At 41.9% G+C, this 22,209-nt stretch overlaps 1 protein-coding gene across 1 annotated transcript in view; it reads left to right on the forward strand.

Annotated features, from left to right (window-relative positions):
* ITPR1 (inositol 1,4,5-trisphosphate receptor type 1) overlaps nucleotides 1–22,209 on the forward strand; it is a 347,955-nt gene that overhangs the window by 218,484 nt on the left and 107,262 nt on the right. The window contains exons 39-43 of the mRNA XM_058288936.2: nucleotides 712–823; nucleotides 5,968–6,000; nucleotides 14,123–14,158; nucleotides 15,335–15,382; nucleotides 20,780–20,912. Of these exons, the coding sequence (XP_058144919.1) occupies nucleotides 712–823; nucleotides 5,968–6,000; nucleotides 14,123–14,158; nucleotides 15,335–15,382; nucleotides 20,780–20,912 (362 nt within the window). The remainder of the gene's footprint in view (nucleotides 1–711; nucleotides 824–5,967; nucleotides 6,001–14,122; nucleotides 14,159–15,334; nucleotides 15,383–20,779; nucleotides 20,913–22,209) is intronic.

A 22,209-nucleotide genomic window follows, 5' to 3' on the forward strand; every position in this document is an offset into this window, starting at 1 on the left:
TCTCCTTCCACAAGTGTTGACAGGCTGCTCAAACAGCTCACACCTCCTGGCCCTCCCGGTCTTTTCCTAGCAACTTGGCAGCTTCATAGTCTGTTCCTCGGGGCGTAACCTAAACAAGCACCCACTGGTGACCAGAAATCTCCGTGTGATTTTTAGCATCAGGTTGCTTGTTTAGCTTAAGGGTGGCCTCTAGCTAGGAATTTCTTACTTTTCGGAGCCCCTCTAAGGCCAAGACTGGATAAGGGAACATTGTGTGTTCACCCCAACCGTCATCCTCAGACTTTTTTTTCACACTGCTGGCATATTTTACCAGCAATCCTCTGCGATAAACAGCCGCACTTCATAAGTGAGCAGGTTTGAGTGGGCCTCTGTCTACTTCCTCTTCTCCAAGTAATCTCCACGGAGGTGGCGGGCTCCTGCCCGGTGGGCGTGTTTGCGGATACCGGCCAGCAGGTGTCGCTCTGGAGACACAGTCACTGGCTGTTCTCAGTTCAGTGAAGGCCCTGAAATGTGTGTTCCTGGGAGCCCTTAATAAATATTTGTCCATTAACTGACCAGATACCATAAGTTGTTTGTAAAGTGCTTTTTTAAAAAAATATGTATTTTTTTTTACTGATTTTTAAAAGATATATACATCATTCAAAATTGTGAAGTGTTTTTTAATTGAAAGATCATTACAGGGACATAATTCATGGTTTTGCCCCCATTCAGGTTAATAAAGCATACTAAGCAGCTGCTAGAGGAGAATGAGGAGAAACTCTGCATAAAAGTCTTGCAAACCCTCAGGGAAATGATGACCAAAGACCGAGGCTATGGAGAAAAGGTACTGTATTATATTCCTTTTAAAATCATGTTTTACTGTTAAACGAGTGGGGAGTATGGTGGTTAGGGTTCCACCTTCGTTCACATCTTACATTATTGATCGAGGGGTTAACTTAAAAAAAGAACAACAACAACGCTATTTATCCTGCCCCTAAAGGTAGCTGCAGTATTTTACTGTCTCCTTTAAAAGTCACATATACTTAGTCCTGTCTTATAGGCTGGTTGCCACATAATCTGATGTCAGAGAACTAGCAACTGCAAGCTTTCACATCTATTTAAGTTCCCAGTGAAAATGCAGAAGCTTCTTGTGTATGAAAGTGTGCATTCCTGAAGTGTGAGTTCTAGCTAAGCATACCTGTGGGTTTCCTGGGTGCTGCTTTCTGGATGTTGCACAACCCTACCAGTGCATCGAGAAATTCCTTCCAGTTCTAACTGGAATTAAGACAGGCAGACTCTGCGATTGCACAAGGAACGACCCTGTGACCTGATACCTCTTAGCATACGTGGTGAGCAAGGATACGCTGAGACCATGCCTGTCCCCTGGAGTCCTGGTCTCAGTGGGACGAAGACAGTCCCTGGCCCTGCCATGGTGCCCCCAGCAAAAAACTCAGAACAGGCAACAGAATTTGAGTCTAAATCTCACCAGTTTCCTTTTGATTTTAAACCTTTTCACTTATTGTCTCAGCTGTCTTAACAATAACTTCTGAGTCGATGAACTCAAGGATATCACTGATGTATTCCAGATACCCAGAAACTTGCTTATTCAGTTCTGTGAAGAAGCCTTAATCATTAAATCACAGCTTTCCTTGTCAAAATGCATGGTAGCAACCAGATTAATTAGTGCAAGTACAAAAGTCAGCAGGCATCTGGATTTCTAACCTAAGTAATAGCTCTCATTATTATTAGAGTAATTTTACATATACGAGTCTTGTGTTCAGTGTTTGTATAAGAGAAGAGAAAACAGAGAAGTACACAACCCTTCACAGGCCTTTTAAATGTCACGCTAAATTTTAAAAAATATGTCAAGTGAAAAATAAAGGTTGACTAACTTTAAAATGAGTTTCTCTAACTCAGTAGGAATTTTGTGGAGGAAATTTGCCAGAAAAGGTTTTATAAATACAAATAATAGAAGCTAAGAACACGAGTACAGGAGAGGAGCAGGGAGATGAGCTGGCCCTATAAACACAGGGTAGGTCATGTTTACCAAAAAAAAAAGAACCAAACAAATAATAACCATTTATTTCACAAAATCTTTACTTTTTAAAAACAAGTCAGCTTTAAAAAACGTCTTTAAAATATGATTCTAGTTACAGATGTTCGCTGCCCATAATAAAGTGGACTTTACCAAAGGGGCCTTAACCAGCTGCGTGCATTGACTTGCCTCTGTTGGGACATAGAGCCTGATCTGATTTTAAAATACAGACACCGTAATTTTCCCTTTAATCCAAGTTCCTCTCTATAACTCGGGTATTTAAGTAAACACTGACGAGGGCCATTCCTTTGCTGCATCTGCTCCACGTCCAGCGACGTTGCAGGTTGTGGTGATGTTCATTTCCCTTACGTTTTCTTTTCGTAACGTGGAAAGTTAGGACTGTTAGTTTACTGAGACTCAGTTGCTTGGCACATAAAGACTTGAAGGTCTTTTGGGGTGCATGGAAGGTTTACTTTCGTGTTCCCATTCCCTACCCAGGAATGCCAACTAGCAGAGCATCGTCACAGACCCCAGAGGTGCCAGGTCTGCAATGTTGAGACCTTGCCTTTTATAAAGCTCATGGGGGTGTAAGACAGTCAATAGAGATCACCGTGAAAGAGCAAATTGCTAGGGTTTCCAGACGTTCTTGGGCCCTAGCTCAAATCTGTTTCAGCTGGTGAAGACATTAATCACACCCAAGCAGAGAAGCTTGGAGGAACATGACATTTCTTTCCATTCTGGTTGGGGCTGTCAGCCCTCTTCGTGAAAGTTAAAATACTTAGGCAAGTATGGGAACTGCCATCCAGCCAAGGAAGATATTCTAGGAAGCCACGTTAGTCAGCAACCCCAAGACCTAAAGCAGATGCTGGCAGTGCTTCTGGCCCAATGCTTTGACTATTGGAAAATGCTGCTTAACCATTCACATTAACTGAGCTTTAAAAGAGCAACACAGACCTCTTTCTCTTTTTCCTGATCAGGCACTTGGTATTACTTCATTCTATTTCACTAAGACTTTTTGAGATGGTTTTAATGGTTTCTTCACTGTCCCTGTTTGACTTAAAGAAGCATGATATACAGGACAGGTCAATTTTTCCAAGGGTAGAAGTAAACCAGAGCCAAAAAGCTAACCTTTCTCAGGCAAACCAGTTGGCTTTAGTGGATAAAATAAAGGAGGTGTTCTTTGGGCCAGATGCCAAGGACACAAGGGCAAGTGGTGAAGCTGTTTCTGATCTCCCATCCTGATTTTCCTATTAAGTTGCCTCTACAGTGGAAATTATCCCATGACTAACACCTCCCTGGATATGTCTGGGGTTGTTCTGCTTCCCGGACCTCTCCTAAATCTCCATAGTCATGGAACCTGATCTCAAGGGGACTTGAGCATCGCCACATCCAACACTTACCCTGCGCCTGAGGAAGCTGGCTAAAGTGATTGTCCAAGGTCATGCAGAAAGTCAAGACTAGAATCTGGGTTTCCTGACGCCCCATGCATGTCATTTCCAGCCCTCTGCAGGAGGTGTCCACCATGTGTGTGGGACATGTTTTCTTGTTATTTTCTAAACTCTAATCCTTAAAGGCAACAAGACTTAGATGCCTTTTGCCATCTCTGCTTTTTCATTCAGCATTTAGAATTTAGTCAAGGTCACAGATGAAAAAGAAAGTTGAAATCATTCTTTATTACCCTGTTCAAAAAAGTTGATATATTTGCATGGGTCTCCTTGCCTGAAAAAAGACTGTTGTGAACTATCACCCATATTAGTAAATAGACTAAAGCTTAAGAGAATCACTGACAGACTGACATACACTTCTTAAACATCATACACGCCCACTGGTTTCCTTGAGAACATCTTAAATAGCAATGATAACATGCATTGACTTCTTGTTTTGTGGCAGCTGCTCTGCTAAGCACAGTCCATACCTTATCTCAGAGCAGCCTAGAGATAGATCTCACTATTGTTATTAACTATTTTAATACATTAGGGGAAAAAAAAGAACTATAGGTTTAGGGTAGTCCAGAAACTTGCCTGGAGTCACACAGCTAATAACAAAGGGAGCCAAAAAATTCCAACCCAGACAGTCTGATTCCCGAGTCCTAGCTCTTTAGCACCATGAAATGAGTGAATAGATTGGTCTCATTCGAGTGTTTTTTGAAGTCCTCTGAGTGTAACATTTAAGTTTCCTTTACTTTACACGATTATGTAAACATCATGGGCAGTAGCCTTGAGAGCATGGAATATCTAGAACTTAAACATCTAGTTTTCAGCTCAGCTCTGATTTCTTGCCCAATTGAAAATATCTTCCAATTTATGTCAGGTGACTTTACAAGTCGTGATTGTCTCAAGGTCATTCACAAACTCTAGGTTTGATTGGGCCCTGCCCAAAGGAGCCAGGTCAGAGAATAGGGTGCAGTTTTCCGCTTCTCTTGGTCCATTGGCCTGAGAAGAACCCATCCAAGAACTGTCACACCTGATGGCAAGGTATGGGCCAGTTGAAGAACATTGTCACAGAAATTTAATCATGGTCACTTAGGGATTAAGGAAACCACCTTTAGCTATTTTGTCTCTAAAATGGAAAAGATCGGCAATGCATAATCTTCTCAGAGGGGATAAATATAAAGAAATATTAAAATCATTCCCAAAATATCTGTAAAATACATTTTTTTGTAAGATAAAGTGTCTTCTATCCTGTTCATTCCAGTTAACTTTAAAATTAGATCAGGATTTTACAAATGCTCTATGTACAGTGCCTACTTAAACTGTTTTTAATCTACAGATGAAACCATGTCCATGTTTAAAAGAAAATAACTTACCAAAGCTAAACATCCCTAAAATTTAATCTAAACCTCTTTATAACCCATAGAAAACCTTCAAGTCCCCAGACCCTGCTTGAAAAGCAAACATGGTTATTTTGTGTTGGATATTCTGATAGTCTTCTGTAGGTCTCATATGAAGCTGCTCTTGGCTTAAGATTTTAGTCAAAGAGCTTTGGAAAGAAATTCAGAGACCATGAAGTAATATAAAAGGATAACTCAAAATTGATTTAAAATTCATTTTCCCTTCTGAATAGTAGTTGCTGTTTTAGAACTAGAGTATATGACCTTAGGTAATATCAGTGTTTTCATTTCATTCATATCAATTGTAAGCCCCTATTGATTATCAGTGCCTCTTATCTCCACATGAATAAAGTGTTAGCATTCCCAGCTACCAGTGTTTCTGATAGCAACTTAAATTTGTAATATGTACTAAATATTAATGAAACACAATAAAAGTCAGTTGAGGATTGTTCATCTATCCTTAAACAAGCACACTTTGAAAATTGTTTTTTTTTCCTTGCCCCTGATGCTACTAGCTCCCTTATTATTAATCTAGTAATATCACTTGATTAGGCACTAATCATCCTAGTGGGGGGAAATGTTTCCGTTAATCATCAGGCTTTGGGGTTTCTAGTCTTGGGATATGTTGGTCTCGTTATTCTCTGAAGTGGAAGCTGGTTCCAGCTCAGCCCAACTGCAGTTTGGGCCCTAGGCCACCACTGACTCATAGAATGATCCAAGAGATGAAATCTCCCTAGCTGAGCTGATCTTACTCCAGTCCTTTACTCCCTCTTTCCCATCTTCTGAAAAATAAGGTTCTTGATTAGGGAATGGGTCTTTGCTCACAGCTCTGTTCAAGTTCTGGTGCCTTCAGAAGAGCCCAAGGGCTCAGTTCTGGGCTCTCGGTTAACTGATCCATGTGGTTTGATGCCTGTTCTATTCCACTGCTCCAAACAGTTTCCACTCTGTGCTGTGGCAGAGCCCAAATGCCTGAACCTTTAAGATGGTGATCACCATTTAACCGTGCCTTCAGCTGAAAGTGTCAGTGATGATAATGCATTTGCAAAGTTTCTAACACTTGGCTGGCTTGCATTTCTTTTCCTAACTTTTCCTTCTTTCTCTCCCCTTTTTTTTTCTTTTCCAGCTGATTTCCCTTGATGAATTGGAAAATGCTGAGGTTCTAATTTCATTTTCCTTTTAAATGTCCCATGGTGGTGTTTCCATGACACACTTTTAACCCGCACTGTGGCCTGTCCTCTGGTGTCTGCAGAGCCTAGTGTTTGACTTTGCATAGTGTGCCTTCTGGGAGTGAGTGAAGTCTGCCGTGTCTGTGTTAGCATTTCCCATGAGTTTGTTTGCCATTTGTCCTTCAAGATCCCATCTGAGTCTAAAAGTTTTCTAAACTGTGATAAGATTTCAGTCATTCACTGTCTAGCATCGCAACTGAGCCTATGGTTGACGTTGGCCATTAACTTGTCTCCCAGACTGAATTTTGGTATCACAAAGAGCTATCCCATGTGGAAGTAAAGTATTAGATAAGCAAAAAAGAAATAACTGCATTGGTATAGTTTGAAATAGCAGAAAACCGCTTTTCTCTTGGTACTATATGTAGCAGCTTTTGGAGTGTGAAGGGTCATGTAAAATTTTGACAGAGTGTGCAATATTAAGTCCAAAGTGCTAGTTGAGATGTTCCAGCTGGAGGCTTGCCTGTGGGATTAGAAATATGCTATATCCATAGCTTCTCTTCTAGGTAATGTATCTGCTGATCCAGAAATTGAAATGTAATCTTGTAGTTTCTATACTTCATATCAAATTAGTTTTTCTTACCCAGAATTACACTGGAGACTCATGAGTGATCGTTTTGTATGGGATTTAGGGGCCTCTTAAATGTTTTCTCTTTTGCATATATTTTTAAAACATTTGCCAGATTTTTAGGATATGATATGTAGTAGATAAAGAGTACCAGTAGAGGATGCGTTTGGAGAATCAGTATAATTGAGAGGGTTTAATTGGTTGACAATTTGAGCACACTGGATTTGACTTTGAAAATCACTTTTCTGGTCTAGTGCTTTAGATATCCATCCATCTGTTCCTTCATTTGGGCAACCAACTAAGACCTTATTTTGGGTGCGTTATTGCTGCCAAATAGAACATCTCACTACTCTACTATCTACCACCGTAACTCTAGAAGTATTAAAAATGATTCAGGTATACCTCAGGAGAGTCTGAATCACAGGCATAAAACTGATAGTGATGTGCATGATTATGGCTTTGGTCTATGACTGTGACTCTGGAGCTCAGAGCCATGAGGGGCCTGAGCTTGCATACCTGCATGGTAGCTGAAATAGGACTAACGCGGCCGGCGTGGCTGCAGGCTGATGTGCTTACTGTTCTGTAAATTCCTAATATTAATCGGACACCATGTCTTCTGGGGCTGATAGAAGGTGAGAAAAACAAAAGGGAGTGCAGTGTCTTAATTCATTGCTTTCAGTATAGTGATCTTTGCCATTTTCTGTTGAGTTTTCCCTCTTCTTGGTTATTTGTATGTCAGAAAGCATCTCCTGTACTGAAATTGCATTGTGTCCACCCGGGGTATCAATGCCTTGCTGATATAAATTTTTCCTCTGAGCTATTGAAGTTGAGTTTCTGTTTGCTTAAGTACAGATTAAGTCAGAAAAGGAAAACCTTCCCTAATCAGAGGCTGCAGTGTTATTAATACACTGTTTGCACCATAGTAATCAGTTGATGTGTTTGCGTGCTCAAGATAGAACTTGGGTCTCCTGGCTGGGAGTTTATTGCATACTTATGGAAAGATTCCACAGTTGGAGCAGGTGTGTTTATAATTATACTCTAGGAAATAGAATACTGTCTGTTTATAAAAGAAGAATGTTCTGGCAGCCACTTGGATTCTTTGAAAATTCCCTGAGGAAGCAACTGTGGATCCCCTCTTCGTTGTTACCCCTGGCAACCGTCAGAGTCCTGGGACACTAAAACCCTGTTCCCATTCCCTCAAGCTGTTGGATCTGGCCCTCTAAGTGGAGATGGCCGACTGGCCTTAATCATCGATGGTTGTTCTTGAAATGACTGCAGCACTTGTGGTTTCTCCCCCACCAAGCCTTTTGTCAACATGTGCTCGTGAAATCCAGGAGCCCATGGGGGTGTCTGCTGTAGCTTATGAGTTTGGCCTCACACCTAAATGGCAAGCCAATGCCCTGAATTCTAATGGTAGTAGGGGAAAAGCCCCTTAGACAGGGCAAGGCATCTCTGGTGACCCTATGATTGAGGAAGGGCCACCACTCTTTGATGATAAAGGACAGTTGGGCATCTCAAGAAAGGACATGTAGAATGAATGGTTAGGAAAAGTCACCATACCTTTTGTGTCCCTGTCAGGGTTCTAGACCTCAAAGTGAGATGAGGACAAAGGCATAGATCCACTGCAAGAAAAGTGCATGTTATGGGCCCTTCCTCTCCATCTACTAGAATAAAATTCCTTTTGAAATCAGGAAGAGGAGGGTCTTTGGTTTGTCTATTTGCAAAGGAGTCAGCATCTCCTTCCTTACCCCCTGATTTTACCTTTTTCTTTGTGGGGAGTGGGAAGTGGGGAGAGTCTCTTCAGCTCATTCTTGGGTTATAGCTCAATGGATTGTTATATGTATAGCTAACCACTCAAATCGACTTAGAAACGTCCCTCATATACCCATTCTTGACTTTAAACTGAAACTAGTTGGTGCTAAAGACTTTCATTTATAGAACTAGTATTTGGGTACCTGAAATAAGGCACAGTGCTAAGGGGTTTGAATACAGTGGTGCCCCAAAAAGGCATTCTGTCATTTTTCTGGGGGAGAAGGACAGTAATACAAGTTAACATAAAGTGAGAGTCATGAAGAATGCTAGAAAAGAGAAGTACATGGGGGCCGTGAGTGATGTGATTAGGAATCTACTGCCTAAGCTGGGAGACCAGAAAACAACAGGCTTGTGGCACCAACAGGAGATAATGTGAGTCACTTATGAAACTTGAAAGGTGCTATGCTAATAAAAGGGTTGATTTTTGATAGACTCAAACTTTGAGTAGAGCCGCAAATAGACCAGTAGTCCACCAAGTTTTCAGGTATGTATATTTGGAAAGGAAAAGTGTGTTTTAAAACTATCTGCTGCAGCTCAGTGGATGCTTAATTTCTCTGTCACTCACTGTATTTGGGTGATTCTCATTTAATCACTGTCACTGGGAACCATGAAATCTCCAGGACCTCTACTGTCACCTGGCACCTTTGCCTTCCTGAATTGCAACAGAAAAAGTTAGATTGACATTCCCAGTTGTTCAGAGCGATTGCACCTGCCTGTACTGAGTCCTCAATTTCTCCCACCTTGAACTTCTTCTCCAAGGAAAGGATGCCTCGGGAAGGGAGCTGTGTAAAAACCCCAGGGCACCTTCAGAGTCGATGGGTTCCTGAAGAGAAAATTAAGAATTATGAAATTTCACCTTCAGGGGGCGTTCTCATGACATCCAACCCAGGGTGGAGGTGTCCTACTTTTTTACATTGCTGTGAACTGCTGGGTTGGGCATCTGCCAACATTCAGGCGGCAGTTACATAAGAGCTTCTTTTTTTCCTGGAATTTAGGCTCACTGCTGATGTGTGACCTTCAGCAATAATTGCCAATAAATGCAGTGGTGCTGTTTACTGTTAGACAGTGGCAACCACAGAGCTAGCTCAACTCAGAGCATACAGAAGCAACTGCAGAGTCTGTGGAAGGTTGTTTTTGTTTTGTTTTGTTGTTTTTTTAATGCTGAGATTATTCCATAATGACTGAAGTTGTATAACTTAGTCAAGTGAGAATGCGTTCTCTAAAAATAAATTTCACTACTGTGTTCTCATGCACGTGTAATATAAAATATAGGTGGAATAACATCGATGGAACTAAACTTTTACTTATTTTGTTTCTAAAAACAAACACAATTAATGAAAGGCATCATATTAGCAGCTGTGAAGATTTAAAATTGGTCTTCTAAAATGCTAGATAACTTTTAATTTAGCTCAGTCCTCTTTAAAGCCTTCTGTTCTCTTACTGTGAGTTTTCAAAGGCCGATGAAGGACAAGGCCCAGCAGACGGACTTGCAAGCTCATTCACTGTTCGTTTGCTTATTTCCTTCCTCTGAGGTTATGAGTGGGTGAAAAAGAACCAAAGACTGGTTCAGGGGGGTTGGAGGTCATAAATTCCCTTTGAAGTGCTGGTAACTATATCTACAATACAATTATATTTCTTTAACGGAATTCAACTTCTGCAGGGGTAAGTCCATCGGGAGACCTATTTCATAGGAAAAGTCTAGGAGCCCAGGGGTAGTAGAGTGAATAATGTTTATGGCAGCAGAAAACAAAGGCTATTTTCCATGGCTGTGCTCCATGCTGGCTGTAATAGGCACATATGAAACAGTGGATAGAAGGAAGGTTGGATGGATAGATGGGTGGGCACTGTTGGGCAAACACCAGAAACGGTAGCCCTAGGAACCCACTGCTTTTTATTTAAGAATGACACAGTATAATTTACTTCATTTATAGGAGAAACGTATCCCTTGATAAAATGTTAGGTACATTATGTACTGGAAGTAACCTGTTTGTATTAGGTCTGCATGTATCTAGTTACTACTCAAGTACCAGAGCTTGTGATGTGCTCATCAGCAGCCTCATCCAGAATGACACTTAGGATTCAGGGACTGGAGATTCCATTTACATTTCAATTTCAAAGCTGGGCAGTTTTTTGGAATAATTTTTCTGTTAAAGTTAGATTTTGCCAAGCTTGGCTAAAAGCACTGAGAAGACTCAAGGTCAAAGAGTAAACTACGAAGAGGCAATGAAGGACAAGAGTTGGTTTCCAAGTTTAAAACCAGGCAACAACAGATCCTTGTTAATCACCTGTTGGTTTGGAATTTCCACCTTGGCTGGTGTCAGCCCACAGTATAAGAACTTATCCTGGGACCAAGGTGGGAGAACACAAGTCTTGTGAAATTCAGGCAGCACATGATCTTCGAACATTATCTCCCTTAACAAGTGATCATTGAGGGCTTCACCTTCATGTGAAAAAATTAACTTTGATGATAAATCTATCCTGAAAAACTCATTGCATTTGTTTACAAGACATTTTTTGCTTTAAGTGCTAGTACTGTATTTATGTGGCTCTTGTCTTATTCAAATATATATGCAGCTTCTTAATGAGCTTCTACTTTATGAAATTGCAACCTTCTGCCATAAAATAATCTTGGCCTCAAGGAAACATAGCTGAAATCCTAATAGGAAGGTGCATTAGTACAGGCTGTTGATTTTTTTTTTTCTTTCACCAAATTAAATACCAGGTATGGTTTGGTCTTTTCCATGCCTGATATTATTTTGTGTCCTAGCAGGTTGTACTATTTAGGGAAATTAGCCTGTTAGATATTATGAAATGAAGTTTATTGAAAATAGACAAGACATTACTTAATATTTTAGCTGGAAAGAGTCCTAAAGAGAATCAGATCCAGCCCCCTTGAACTTCAGGTCAGGTAGTAGAAGCCCAGAGAGGACCAGTGCTTGGTTCAGGATCCTGTGGAGAGCCAGCGCCAAAAATGGATTAGCTGTGGTCTCATGACGCCATCCAGTGCCCTTTGTATTTCCATTTCTGTTCCGTAAATGGATAGCATTAAAAATTGTCCTTTTGATTAGGTAGGAGTCCTAAAGTCACAAAGCACCTTCTCTTATCTCAAAAGTTTCAAAAGATTTTCAAAGAAAGATAATTAAAATTTATTTTTTCTTGTAAAAATTAAGCTAATTTTTAAACAAGTCTAACAGCTCTTGGAAGGGAAGTATAGTGTCTGTGCAGTCTTAAAATCTATCAAAAATCTCTGATCCTGAAGTGAGTAAGAAAAAAATATGTATGTGTGTGTATAATACATACACACTCTACATAGCCATTCTAAAATAATTCAAGATGCTTTTCTGGACAAAAAGATCTCAGGCAAGAAGATTTAAAAGAAAAGAAAAAAGAGAAACACCAATTTCAGTTGCATCTTCTTTATTTCCTTAGGCTTTTGTTTTGATTGGCAAGGTAGTAAGAGGGTAGCTCTGTGGCTTCCTCCGATAGATCCGTGCCTACAATCCTTTTTTTAAGACCAGGTTACAGGATATGTTGGTGAGCCCGTGTTCAGGCAAATAGTAGAACTTAATACTTTTCCAGCCACCTCTCTGGCTGCTCTAAAACCTTTGGGGCATTGCATTAATTCTGCTTTTTCTTATGCATTTGCCCTGCACTGTGGTCAGACAGCATGGAATTTTATACAGTTTTAATTCTTTCGTCTCATAGAGAATGTGAGGAGAGACTAAAAGGTACTCTTAGATCCTTATGTTATTTCTATCCTCTTGAAAGTACACATAGCCCAGGTTTTCTTTGCCTCTCCTCACTCATGCTTCTGTGTGCAACCCCCACCCCTCACGGGCTCAGCATCAGGGAAGGGAATTTTCTCCCTGAGACTAGAGGAGTTGGACTCATGTATGAAAGGTTTCTGTCCAGAATTACTGATACAGCCACATTTTCTTTGATGAATAATAAGTTTAATCTTTCTGGTTAAAGAAATGCCCTGTGTCTTTATTTTACCTGTTGGAAAAAAAAGAAAAATGAAAGAAATCAGCAGGTCACATAATATGTTTATATTGAGCATTTTTTTTCTATCTTTGGAGTCCATCCACCAATCCGGTAGTGTTGAACTGGATTCAGACACCACCTAATTTCAAAACTTCAGTCCTCCCATGCTTTCGAGACCTGCTCGGGCTCACCACCAGCCCGCCAAATTCTGGCCTCAGGAAGGGTGTGCTGTGTCTCCAGAGCCCTTCCCAAGGAGGCCCAGGTGACCCAGTTGCAGCGTGAGGCTCGGCTTCGTTCCATGGTGCAGACCACACCTCTGACTCGGCCGGCCACACCGCTGGCGCGTGGTTTGGTCCAGCGTGGCCCAGGCGGGGTCTGCTGGTCACACCTGGCATCCGTGCCCTGCTCTAGCACGTGCTTTGAGCTCCACTGTCTTCACTTGAGCAGTAGACTTCTCACGAGTCGTATCTTCTTCCTGTCACCACATGCCCCTCACAAATAACTTGCATTTCTTTTCTGAGGCATCATCCCCTCTCTCATATAAGGGTTGGAATAAGGAAGTTGAATGGGGAGGTGAAGGGCAGCATCTACACGGAGGTACCGGGTCCTGGACACCCAGTCCCCGAAACCCCTGAGGGACCTGCGAGCATGGGGCGATTACCAGCAAAGTCGCCCTGCTGCGGGAGCCTCCTTTTCTCCTCCCGGAGATGCTGGAGGAGAGGCTTCTTCACCCTCTAGGTCCAAACCAGAGCCTCGGGCAGAGACAGGCTGCAGAGAGAGGAAAGGAAGAGGAGAGAGCTTGCATCCACAGGAGCAGCTTTTCAGGGGAGGGCTGGGGGTGTGGAGCTTTCACAAGCTTGGGTCCTCTCTGGGCGAGTGCACCCGAGGCCCTCTCGTCCCCCACCCCCTCTGCTGTCCGCCAGCCTTCTGGGTGTGTGCTTTCCTCTCTCTGTTGACCAACAAAGCACAGATGTGTGGTGGTTTTTCCTTTGACGTCTTCTTTTTTTTTTTTTTTTAAAGACATATTTCCTTCTTGGCTAGAGGTGGGCTTTTTGTTTCTTTCCATACTTTAAATGTGTTTCCCCATCTCAGGCCAATTGTCTCTTCCAGCAGGACCACACTCAGTTGCATTTAAAAGGGCAAGTAGCGGGAAACGGACTTTGGCCCAGTGGTTAGGGCGTCCGTCTACCATATGGGAGGTCCGTGGTTCAAACCCCGGGCCTCCTTGACCCGTGTGGAGCTGGCCATGCGCAGCGCTGATGCGCGCAAGGAGTGCCCTGCCACGCAAGGGTGTCCCCACGTGAGAGCCCCACGCGCAAGGAGTGCGCCCGTGAGGAAAGCTGCCCAGTGTGAAAAGAAAGAGCAGCCTGCCCAGGAATGGCGCCGCCCACACTTCCCGTGCCGCTGACGACAACAGAAGCGGACAAAGAAACAAGACGCAGCAAATAGACACCAAGAACAGACAACCAGGGGAGGGGGGGGAATTAAATAAATAAATAAATCTTAAAAAAAAAAATAAAAGGGCAAGTAGCATCTCATCTCCATTACTGAAGCCCCCTCCATTGGGTGTCGGGGAGCTCCCTAGTCTTGGATCTTTCCTTGTTTTGTCCTTGAATGTTCGTCTCTGGACTTCTGTGTGGCCCTTGAGGTGCAGGACCCTAACTAACCCACTTCGCTTTACTCCCAACCAGCTGCCCCAGGCTCCGGATTCCGAAAACGCCACAGAGGTGTGTTCCTCACCTGTAATTTGCTGGGTCAGCAAATACAGGTGCTTCTGAGTTGGCCTGTTTGGGTATCTGAATTGTCATGGGGAAGTGTCTGTCCCGCTGCAGGTGTAGGAGGGAGGTCTGGAGCCAGGCTGGGGCCATTGCTGGAATGGATGGGGCTCTCGGCACGGGAGGTCTCAGGGGCTGCAGCTGCACCCAGTCCCTCCCGCCTTTTTGAAGGCTTTTACACTCAACCAGTTATCTCAGTCCTGAAATGCTCAGTTGAGAAATCCTGGCACGATGGGACCTTTCTGTTGTAATACACAGTAGACCCTGGGTCCTGTGTCGAGGTGACACTATTTTGAAGTTCTGGATATTAATTTTTAGTTTTGGTGAAAGCTGCTATTAAAGTTAACTGCAACACATTCTTTCTGTTCTATCCTCCCTGTCTCGAACTGAACTCGCCAAATGAGGGACTAGATCAAGGCATATAAAGTTGTAGAGATGCTTTTGGTGGAGGCACATTTCTAAGTATCAAATTTTACTTTCAGAGAGACTTCTAAGATCATGGTAGTCAAAACTAGAACGTACTCTATTTGAAAGAATTGTATTAGTGAGCTTAAAATGAAATACAAGTAAATATCGAGTAGCTAAGGTGCAACGTGGGTATTTTATAATGATCAGTTTCTACTATTCTCATCAGAGTCTTCATGGCTAAGAACTCTGATTAGAATGCTTGGGTACCGAGCAGCTGGGGTGGAGCAGTGGTCCCGTGTGTGTCTGTTCAGAAGTGTATGTATTGCTTTCTGCATGTGCTGTTAAATCATGCATATGAAATGTAAGGGCCTGCCCTGTTGAGTCTTGAATTATAACCCCTTTTGGGTTAACGTAAAAGTATATCAAACTTCCTTTTCAGAATCTTTGCAAATAATGATGTTGGCCACAAAATCACGTGCCTGATCATTTTAAACAGGGCACTAGGGCTCGGGGCAGGGGCTATTGTTAAGCTGCCTGTAAAGTAATTGAGCATGAATATTTGTCAGAGAAAAAAAATGAAAATGAGAAAAGGACAGTACTCCTTCCTGTGTGACTCTTTGCTGTGTGCCAGTTCTCGTGTCTTTTGTCTGTGGCTGATGCTGAAGATGGTGCTGTCTCCTTAGCGTCATACTTAAAATGGCATTTCTCCATGCTTAGCAGGAGCTTGATCCAAGTCCACCACTGAGGCAACTAGAAGACCATAAAAGGGTACGTAGTTTCTGGTGTTGGGAGCTGAGGAGCAGAACAAGTCTCTCAGCCACACATTGTGATTTCAAAACAAATTTTTTCTCATTGTTAATATTGTTAAAGTTTTGATTGGCTCAGAGCCAATCACAGCCATTCATGTGAATAAAACGAATTGCAAATTCCATTTATTATGCACCTGATCAGAAAACTGTACCCAGCCAATCGACAAATAATGACAAGTAAGCTTTTAATGTTCTTTCTTTTCTTCTGTGGTGGCTTTCTTATGTGACGTCTAAAAATTTTTTTTCTGTAAGCAATTGATAATCACTATAGATAATTTATAAAAAAACAAAAAAGTAGAATGAAAACAAGTATTCATAATTACACTACCCACCTATAAAAGCTGCTAACGTTTTAATATCTCCTGCCTGCTTCTCTCCGTGCATGAGCACATGCACCCACAAACACACATCCACTTTTATTGTCGTGGGAATTATTCTACTTTCAAAACCTGCTTTTGTCATTTAATATTATATATGAGCATTACTTCTGAAAGTCTTTGAAAGTTAACAACTGCCTAAAGTTCCATAAATGAGCTGGTGGTTTATAATTTTTTTTTCCCTTTGACAAGGAAATGAACAAATGTGTGTATCTTTGGATAGATTCCTAGAAGGGGAATTCCTAGGCCAAGCATAGGTACTTTCTTAAAAGGCATTTCTAAATGCTATACCATTTTCTAGAAAGATCCTACGAGTCCATCAGCATGCTGACCAGCATAGATTTTCAAGTTGGGAAGACAACCGGATGTCTTGGTATTGAGAGCTTTTCATATGCTGATTACTGTGCTAAGACTTATATGTGCTAACTGATCGGTTTTCACTAAGGCTCATTACGAGGATCCAGTGACAGGGGCTTCACCCCCACTTCATAGTTTAGGAAACTGAGACTCAGAGACAGGTTAAGCACCTTACCCAAGGTCACACCGTCAGAAAATGGAGAGCTGACATGAACCCGGCCTTGAAGCGTGGTCCTCGGGTCCTGGAGACATACTGGCAGCTCGGCGCACCTTCCTTCTGCTCGTTCCCCAAGCCCCTGCCCGCTCCCTCCACATCCCCCAGCCTTCCTGTGTTCTTACTCTGATGGTGAAATAAACATGTGATTCCTCAGACTGTGTCCAAGGAACAGCTCCCAGGAAGTGGGCATGTGGGCCAGCGGGCCAGCTCGGCAGGGTGCTGCAGCCTTCCCAGCTGGCCTCTCCTCCCGCAGTTCACAGACCCCCGGCACCTGGCTTTCGTGCCTGCCCTTTAAGAAGGATCCTGGTCTCAGAAGTGGCCGGCCCTCATGCCCTGAGCTCTCGGTTACCAGATGGAAGGCTGCAGGAGCTTGGGAGTTAGAAACAGGTTCAAGCTTCCACTTGCCAAGGCTTTGTTATTTGGGGCAAGTTATTTAACTTCTCTGTTCCTTGGTTTCCTCTGCTGCAAAATAGAGATGATAATAGTACCCATCCCTCAGGACTATTGCCATAAAACAGGACAGTATCTGGAATATAATAAGGGATATTAACCATTGATTGTAGTCACCTTGCAGTATGAAACCTTTAAGTGACTTGACAACAGGAGGAGGAAAAGGGAAGGTATTTTTTAATTGAGGCACTCCCTTAGTGCTAACTTAGGTGCTAGAGGCACCCAGTTCACAGGAGAGGGCAATCTTTCCTGAAGCACATGATTTTTATGTGGCTGAAACCAGAGAGACCAAAAGGTCACTTTGCTTGTCCTTTATGTGTGGCAGCATTTACTCCTTAGTGCCTTGTTCAACACTTGGCTCTATTCCCACACAGTTTGTTAGCTGCTAATTTAATAGACATAAATGAAATTTGTTTTAGTGAAATTGCAAGGTAAGAACTTGGTTTCGTTACAGTGTTTCATTGATTTACCAGTTTCTACTGTTTTAACATGATGCTTATTACAAATGAAACTCTGACTTTTTCTTTCCTCAGTCTGAGGCAGTGTATTAATGTGGAATTTCTTATGGAGAGAAACATCCAGCTAGAAAAAAAATGGGGTTTTTTGTTTGTTTTTTGAGGTACCGGGGCTGGGGATTGAACCCTGGACCCTGTATGTGGGAGGCTGGTGCTCAACCACTGAGCCCATTGACTCGACTGAGTTGTTTTTTTTTTGTTGTTTGCTTTTTGTTTTGTTTTTGTTTTTAGGAGGCACTGGGAACTGAACCTGGGACCTCCCATGTGGAAAGCAGGCACTCAACCTCTTGAGCCATATCAGCTTCCCATGAGTATTGTTTTTTAAAAAGGTTGCACAGCCAACTGTTGAAGTTAAAAAAGTATGATACTTGGAAAGTCTTATTTTTTTCCCTTCTCTGCAATCAAATTTCTCAGGCTAGTATATATCATGAACAGCTTAGTGCTTTGAGTGATTTATATCAAGATGATTAGGGAGACTTTTTTGCAGATTTTAATTTTTCCTAAATGAAAGCACTGACTCAGTTTACCTTGAAACTAAGTTTTCACACTATGGATGTGCATAACTTTTAATAATGCTTAGCCATTTTCTCTTTCCCCCGTTACCTAAAATGTTTTCTTTATTCTTTTTATTCTTTCGAAAAGGGAACAAATCTCATCTGTTGTTTAAAATCAAATTCCACTTGCTCTCTGTTTTTTTTCCTTACTCTTTAAATCTTTTTTTTTTTTTTTTGTGGCTAGAAGGTGAGATAAATATGTGCCAATTGCCTAATTATAAGAGGGAAAAAAAGAAAAGTTCGTGGGGTGAAATGTGTGGTTATTTTTTCCCATAATGAGCACATTTCATGATATTCTCTTATAGGGAAAAATGTACCATTTGATGCATCAGTTGCCATGGTAACTGCTAGGGTTTTTCTGTTGAAGGAAAGGCAAAATGGTAATGTGAGATCCCCTTGTAACTTCATTTTGGCATCCAGGCTGCATAAATATGAAGTTCCTGTTTTGGGAGTCCACCTGTTACTGAATGGCACGAGTTCCTTTCTTTACCTCCCGCTTGCTTGATTGTAAACTGCCCAGGGTTTGCAATTCACCAGGAGCCAAAAATCTAACTGAATAGTAGCATAGAAGTTTCCAGTTGAGACTCCCTTAAGGGATATGTGTTCGTTGGCTGGTCACAGTCCTGACTTCCTTTGGCGTGACTATTCCACCCTGCAAACTCCCGGATTATTGTCACCATGGCTAGAGTGACTGTCTCTGTGGCTGCGGCTTGCAGCTCTCCACCCAGCCGTCTACCTCGCAAACAACATTCTCGCGGTGCCAAAGGGGATCCTGTTATAACTTTAGCATGCTTTACTGCCAGCCATCCCTACTGTTGGAGCTCAGAGGTTGATTCAAAGTAAATCAAACAGGTGCATCATCATGTATTTAAAAAGCTAATCATATTTAATCCCCTATTATTTTTACACAGAGGTAACTTCATTCCTCTTTTCTTTTGTGCTAGGCTTTCTTGAAAGTTCCTTTGAAATTTGTTTCTCTTACCAAGCCAGCCTTTAAATCACCGTGTTCTTGGTGACTACTTGGAAACTGTTGTTGTTTTTATACCAGTGCCTTAGACTTGAATACCAGTAAAGCTCTATCTTTACACCAAAATGTAGGTTTCTTAAGCCATTAAAGAATTCTGTGCTGAAACTTTCCCCCCCCATCTACAAGCAGTTTATTAAAAAGTACTCAACCATTACAAGTAACTTCCCCATTTGAAGCACAGTTGGAATTTTGAATTTACAGTTGGTTGAGGTGGGAAATGAGTTTCATAAGCTAACAGAAGTACCCTTCTTTACAGAACTTCAATGAGAGCTGTATTTGCGGGTGGAATGGAGAGAGGAAAATTGAGATTTTTCGTTTCCTGACCTTTAATTAAAGAAAAAAATAGCCTTTCCTCCCTCCTTCCCATCCCCTCCCTTTCTCCCCCCTTCCTCCTTCACCCCCCTCTACCTCCCCACGGTCTGTCCCTGGAGTAGTTGATGGAGGCATGAATTAACGAAGGAGATAAACTTGGCAATGTAGTCCTGGAGCTTCACATGATTTTGACAATTGGCACAGGCCCCTTAGCACGCGTGCCCTGCCTTTCTTGTTCCGCCTCTGGCCCCCTTCTCCTGAGAGTGCCCTCCACTTCCCTCCCGCTCGCAGGGCGCCCCTCCCCCTCCCGACTTCCTCTCCTCTCTTGTTTTGGCAAACACCTCACTTGAAGTCTCCAGTCCTATTTTCAGAGCTTATTAACAAATCACTTTAAATTCTACTGACTCATGTTACAGTTGCAGGTCTCTTCAAAAGAACTCGAGTCTCTATTTTAGAGACCTGCTATATTTCAGCACCTCTTCTCTCTGCTAGACTTCTCACTTACCTCTCTTGATGATGTATCAGAGGAACCCCATGCCTTACTACTTTGTCCCTGGGAAATAGCCCAGGGGAAATTCAAGCAGCCCTTGACTTTTAGGAGCTCACAGTTGGGGAGATGGCCTTGTCTTCCCTTAGGAGCATGGCTGAGAGTGTAACAGCTGAGAATAAATCCTGCTCCTCTGGGCTGACTTGTTAATGAAAAAAATTGATCTTTTTTTTTTTTTCCAGTAAGAGTTGTGGTAAAGAGTTACTGTATCTCCTTATCCAGGATTCCTTTGATATTTGTTTTTAAAACTTTTTGTTATCAAAAAGTTCAAATATATATAAAAGGCATCAAAAACATTTTTGAGCCCCTCTACTAATAACCCAGCATTGACAACTGTCAGCTCAGGTCTGGTGTTCTGATTTTTACCTCTACCCACTTGCTCTCCTCCCAAATTATTTCAGATCAATCCCAGACATAATATTTCATCCAAGATGCTTATTTTTTGATTAACATATCTGCCACTAATTTCGTTCGTGATAGCATTATTGTTTCTTCATCATTTGACCCACTGACTATTTCTGTAAGAAAGACTTACTTTCAGTTTATTTCATCATTATACTCTATTACTCTGATATCTTAATATTTTCTTAAGACCCTGGAAATAAAGTCTGTGGTTGGAGTAACATTTTTATGTTACTATGTGAAAGCTAACCTGTAAAAATTTCAGTTTGTCTGGATTGTATTGGCTTACACTTAAGGAAATTTTTGGTTGCTTGGTTATTGTTAGTTGCCTTTCAAAATTAGTGCTTGATCTTTATCACTGGGTGAAAGAATTCTTCAGATATTTAGCATTTTAGAACTTTTTTTTTTTTTAACACGGTCTGGTTGCCTGAGAAAATATTGAAGAAGTTAACTTCAGAGTTTCCAAATGCTTTTATTAATGATTTTCCCCTGAGTGAAAGGGGCCAATTATATCTGAGCACCCCTGTGTTTTTGAATATCAGTCCCTCAGTTATGCATTAAATTCAGAACCTGATTTCATTATCCTGTTTGAATTAAGGGTGAGGCGCTCAGGCAAATTTTGGTCAACCGTTACTATGGAAACATCAGACCTTCGGGAAGAAGAGAAAGCCTTACCAGCTTTGGCAATGGCCCGCTGTCACCCGGAGGACCCGGCAAACCTGGGGGAGGAGGTAGGCTGTGTGGTGTGCTAATTAGCTACATGTGTGAGCTGAGCGTGTCCCGTGATAGCTGCATGTTTCTGCATAACCGGTTGAAAGCTTAACAGATGAATTTGGGTTGCAAGTGTATTTTTTAGCAACTTGTTTTGTCTTTGGTCTACATCAAATTGATGTCTAAACATATTTCCCTACAAAATTACATTTCTCTGCAGTTACGAAATTGGCTAAACCTTTCGCCCTGTCTTTCCCCTGCTGTGACACTCTTGGTGAGATTTGAATGATTCGAGGAGTTTGATTTTATTGCATACTTTCCTGAGGTCATTAGGACACATGCCTTCCCATAAAATGACCATGATGTTGGCCTATGAAGATGGTGAAAACTACCCCTTATTATGCACTTACTGAGTGCCAGGGGCTTTCCCAAGTGCTTTGCATTCTTTGTCTCATTTTCTCCTCCAAGTTACCCATTACATGGTTGTTACTGTTGTTAGGCCAGTTTAACAGAGAAAATTGAAGATTGTTAGTGGTTTGTCTATAATTTAAACCTGGTATGTCTAATTCCAAACCCCGTGCTTCATGCTTCCCCAAACTCATATAGGAGTCTAAAAAACATCCCTGTACAGAAGTGCCTAAAAACAAATCTTTAAAGGAGTTACAAAACATTTAAAGCAAACTTACAGGTAAAAGTTGCAAAAATGTTGAACTCAACTTTGTTTCTTAACATAGTTTGGGTTTTAAGGTGGGCCAGGTGCAATTAAATTGGTGCTTGAAGCACAAATGTGAGTTGCCTGATTCCCTGCATCATCATGTGTTGCACAGCTTTAGAAGCTTGGTGGGTTCTGTGGGTGGGCCCGGAAGTGCTCAGTGTTTAATAAATTAATCCAAGCAACTTCTCTAGAGGGGTCTCGGATTTCTCAGCAGCTGAAAACCTGAAGCATATCTGCTCAGTTCATGGACCTGTGCAGGCTTCTGTGAAGATGCAGAGAAATCCCCAGTGACTCTCACTCAGAAGTTCCTCACACAACAGCTCAAAATGATTCCTTTTTACTTTTAGCAGTGGGATCACTCAGCAAATATGTGAAGCCTTTGGGAGGTATTGTGAAGGGGACTCAGGAATGCATCAGAGACAGATTCTGCTTCAAGAAGCTGGGGGAGAAAAGATGTACAACTCACCATTTCCCTTGTTCTATAGCTACAAGGGCCCTAGTTGAGGGCAGCCAGGTCAGGAAAGCAGCATTTAAATTGACCTCTGCAGGGAAGGCCTGATAGATGCATTTTCTGCCTTCTGGAATTGGCCTGCCCATTTACC

This window comes from Dasypus novemcinctus, chromosome 26 (genome assembly GCF_030445035.2).
Source record: "Dasypus novemcinctus isolate mDasNov1 chromosome 26, mDasNov1.1.hap2, whole genome shotgun sequence".
Taxonomy (NCBI): Eukaryota; Metazoa; Chordata; class Mammalia; order Cingulata; family Dasypodidae; genus Dasypus; species Dasypus novemcinctus.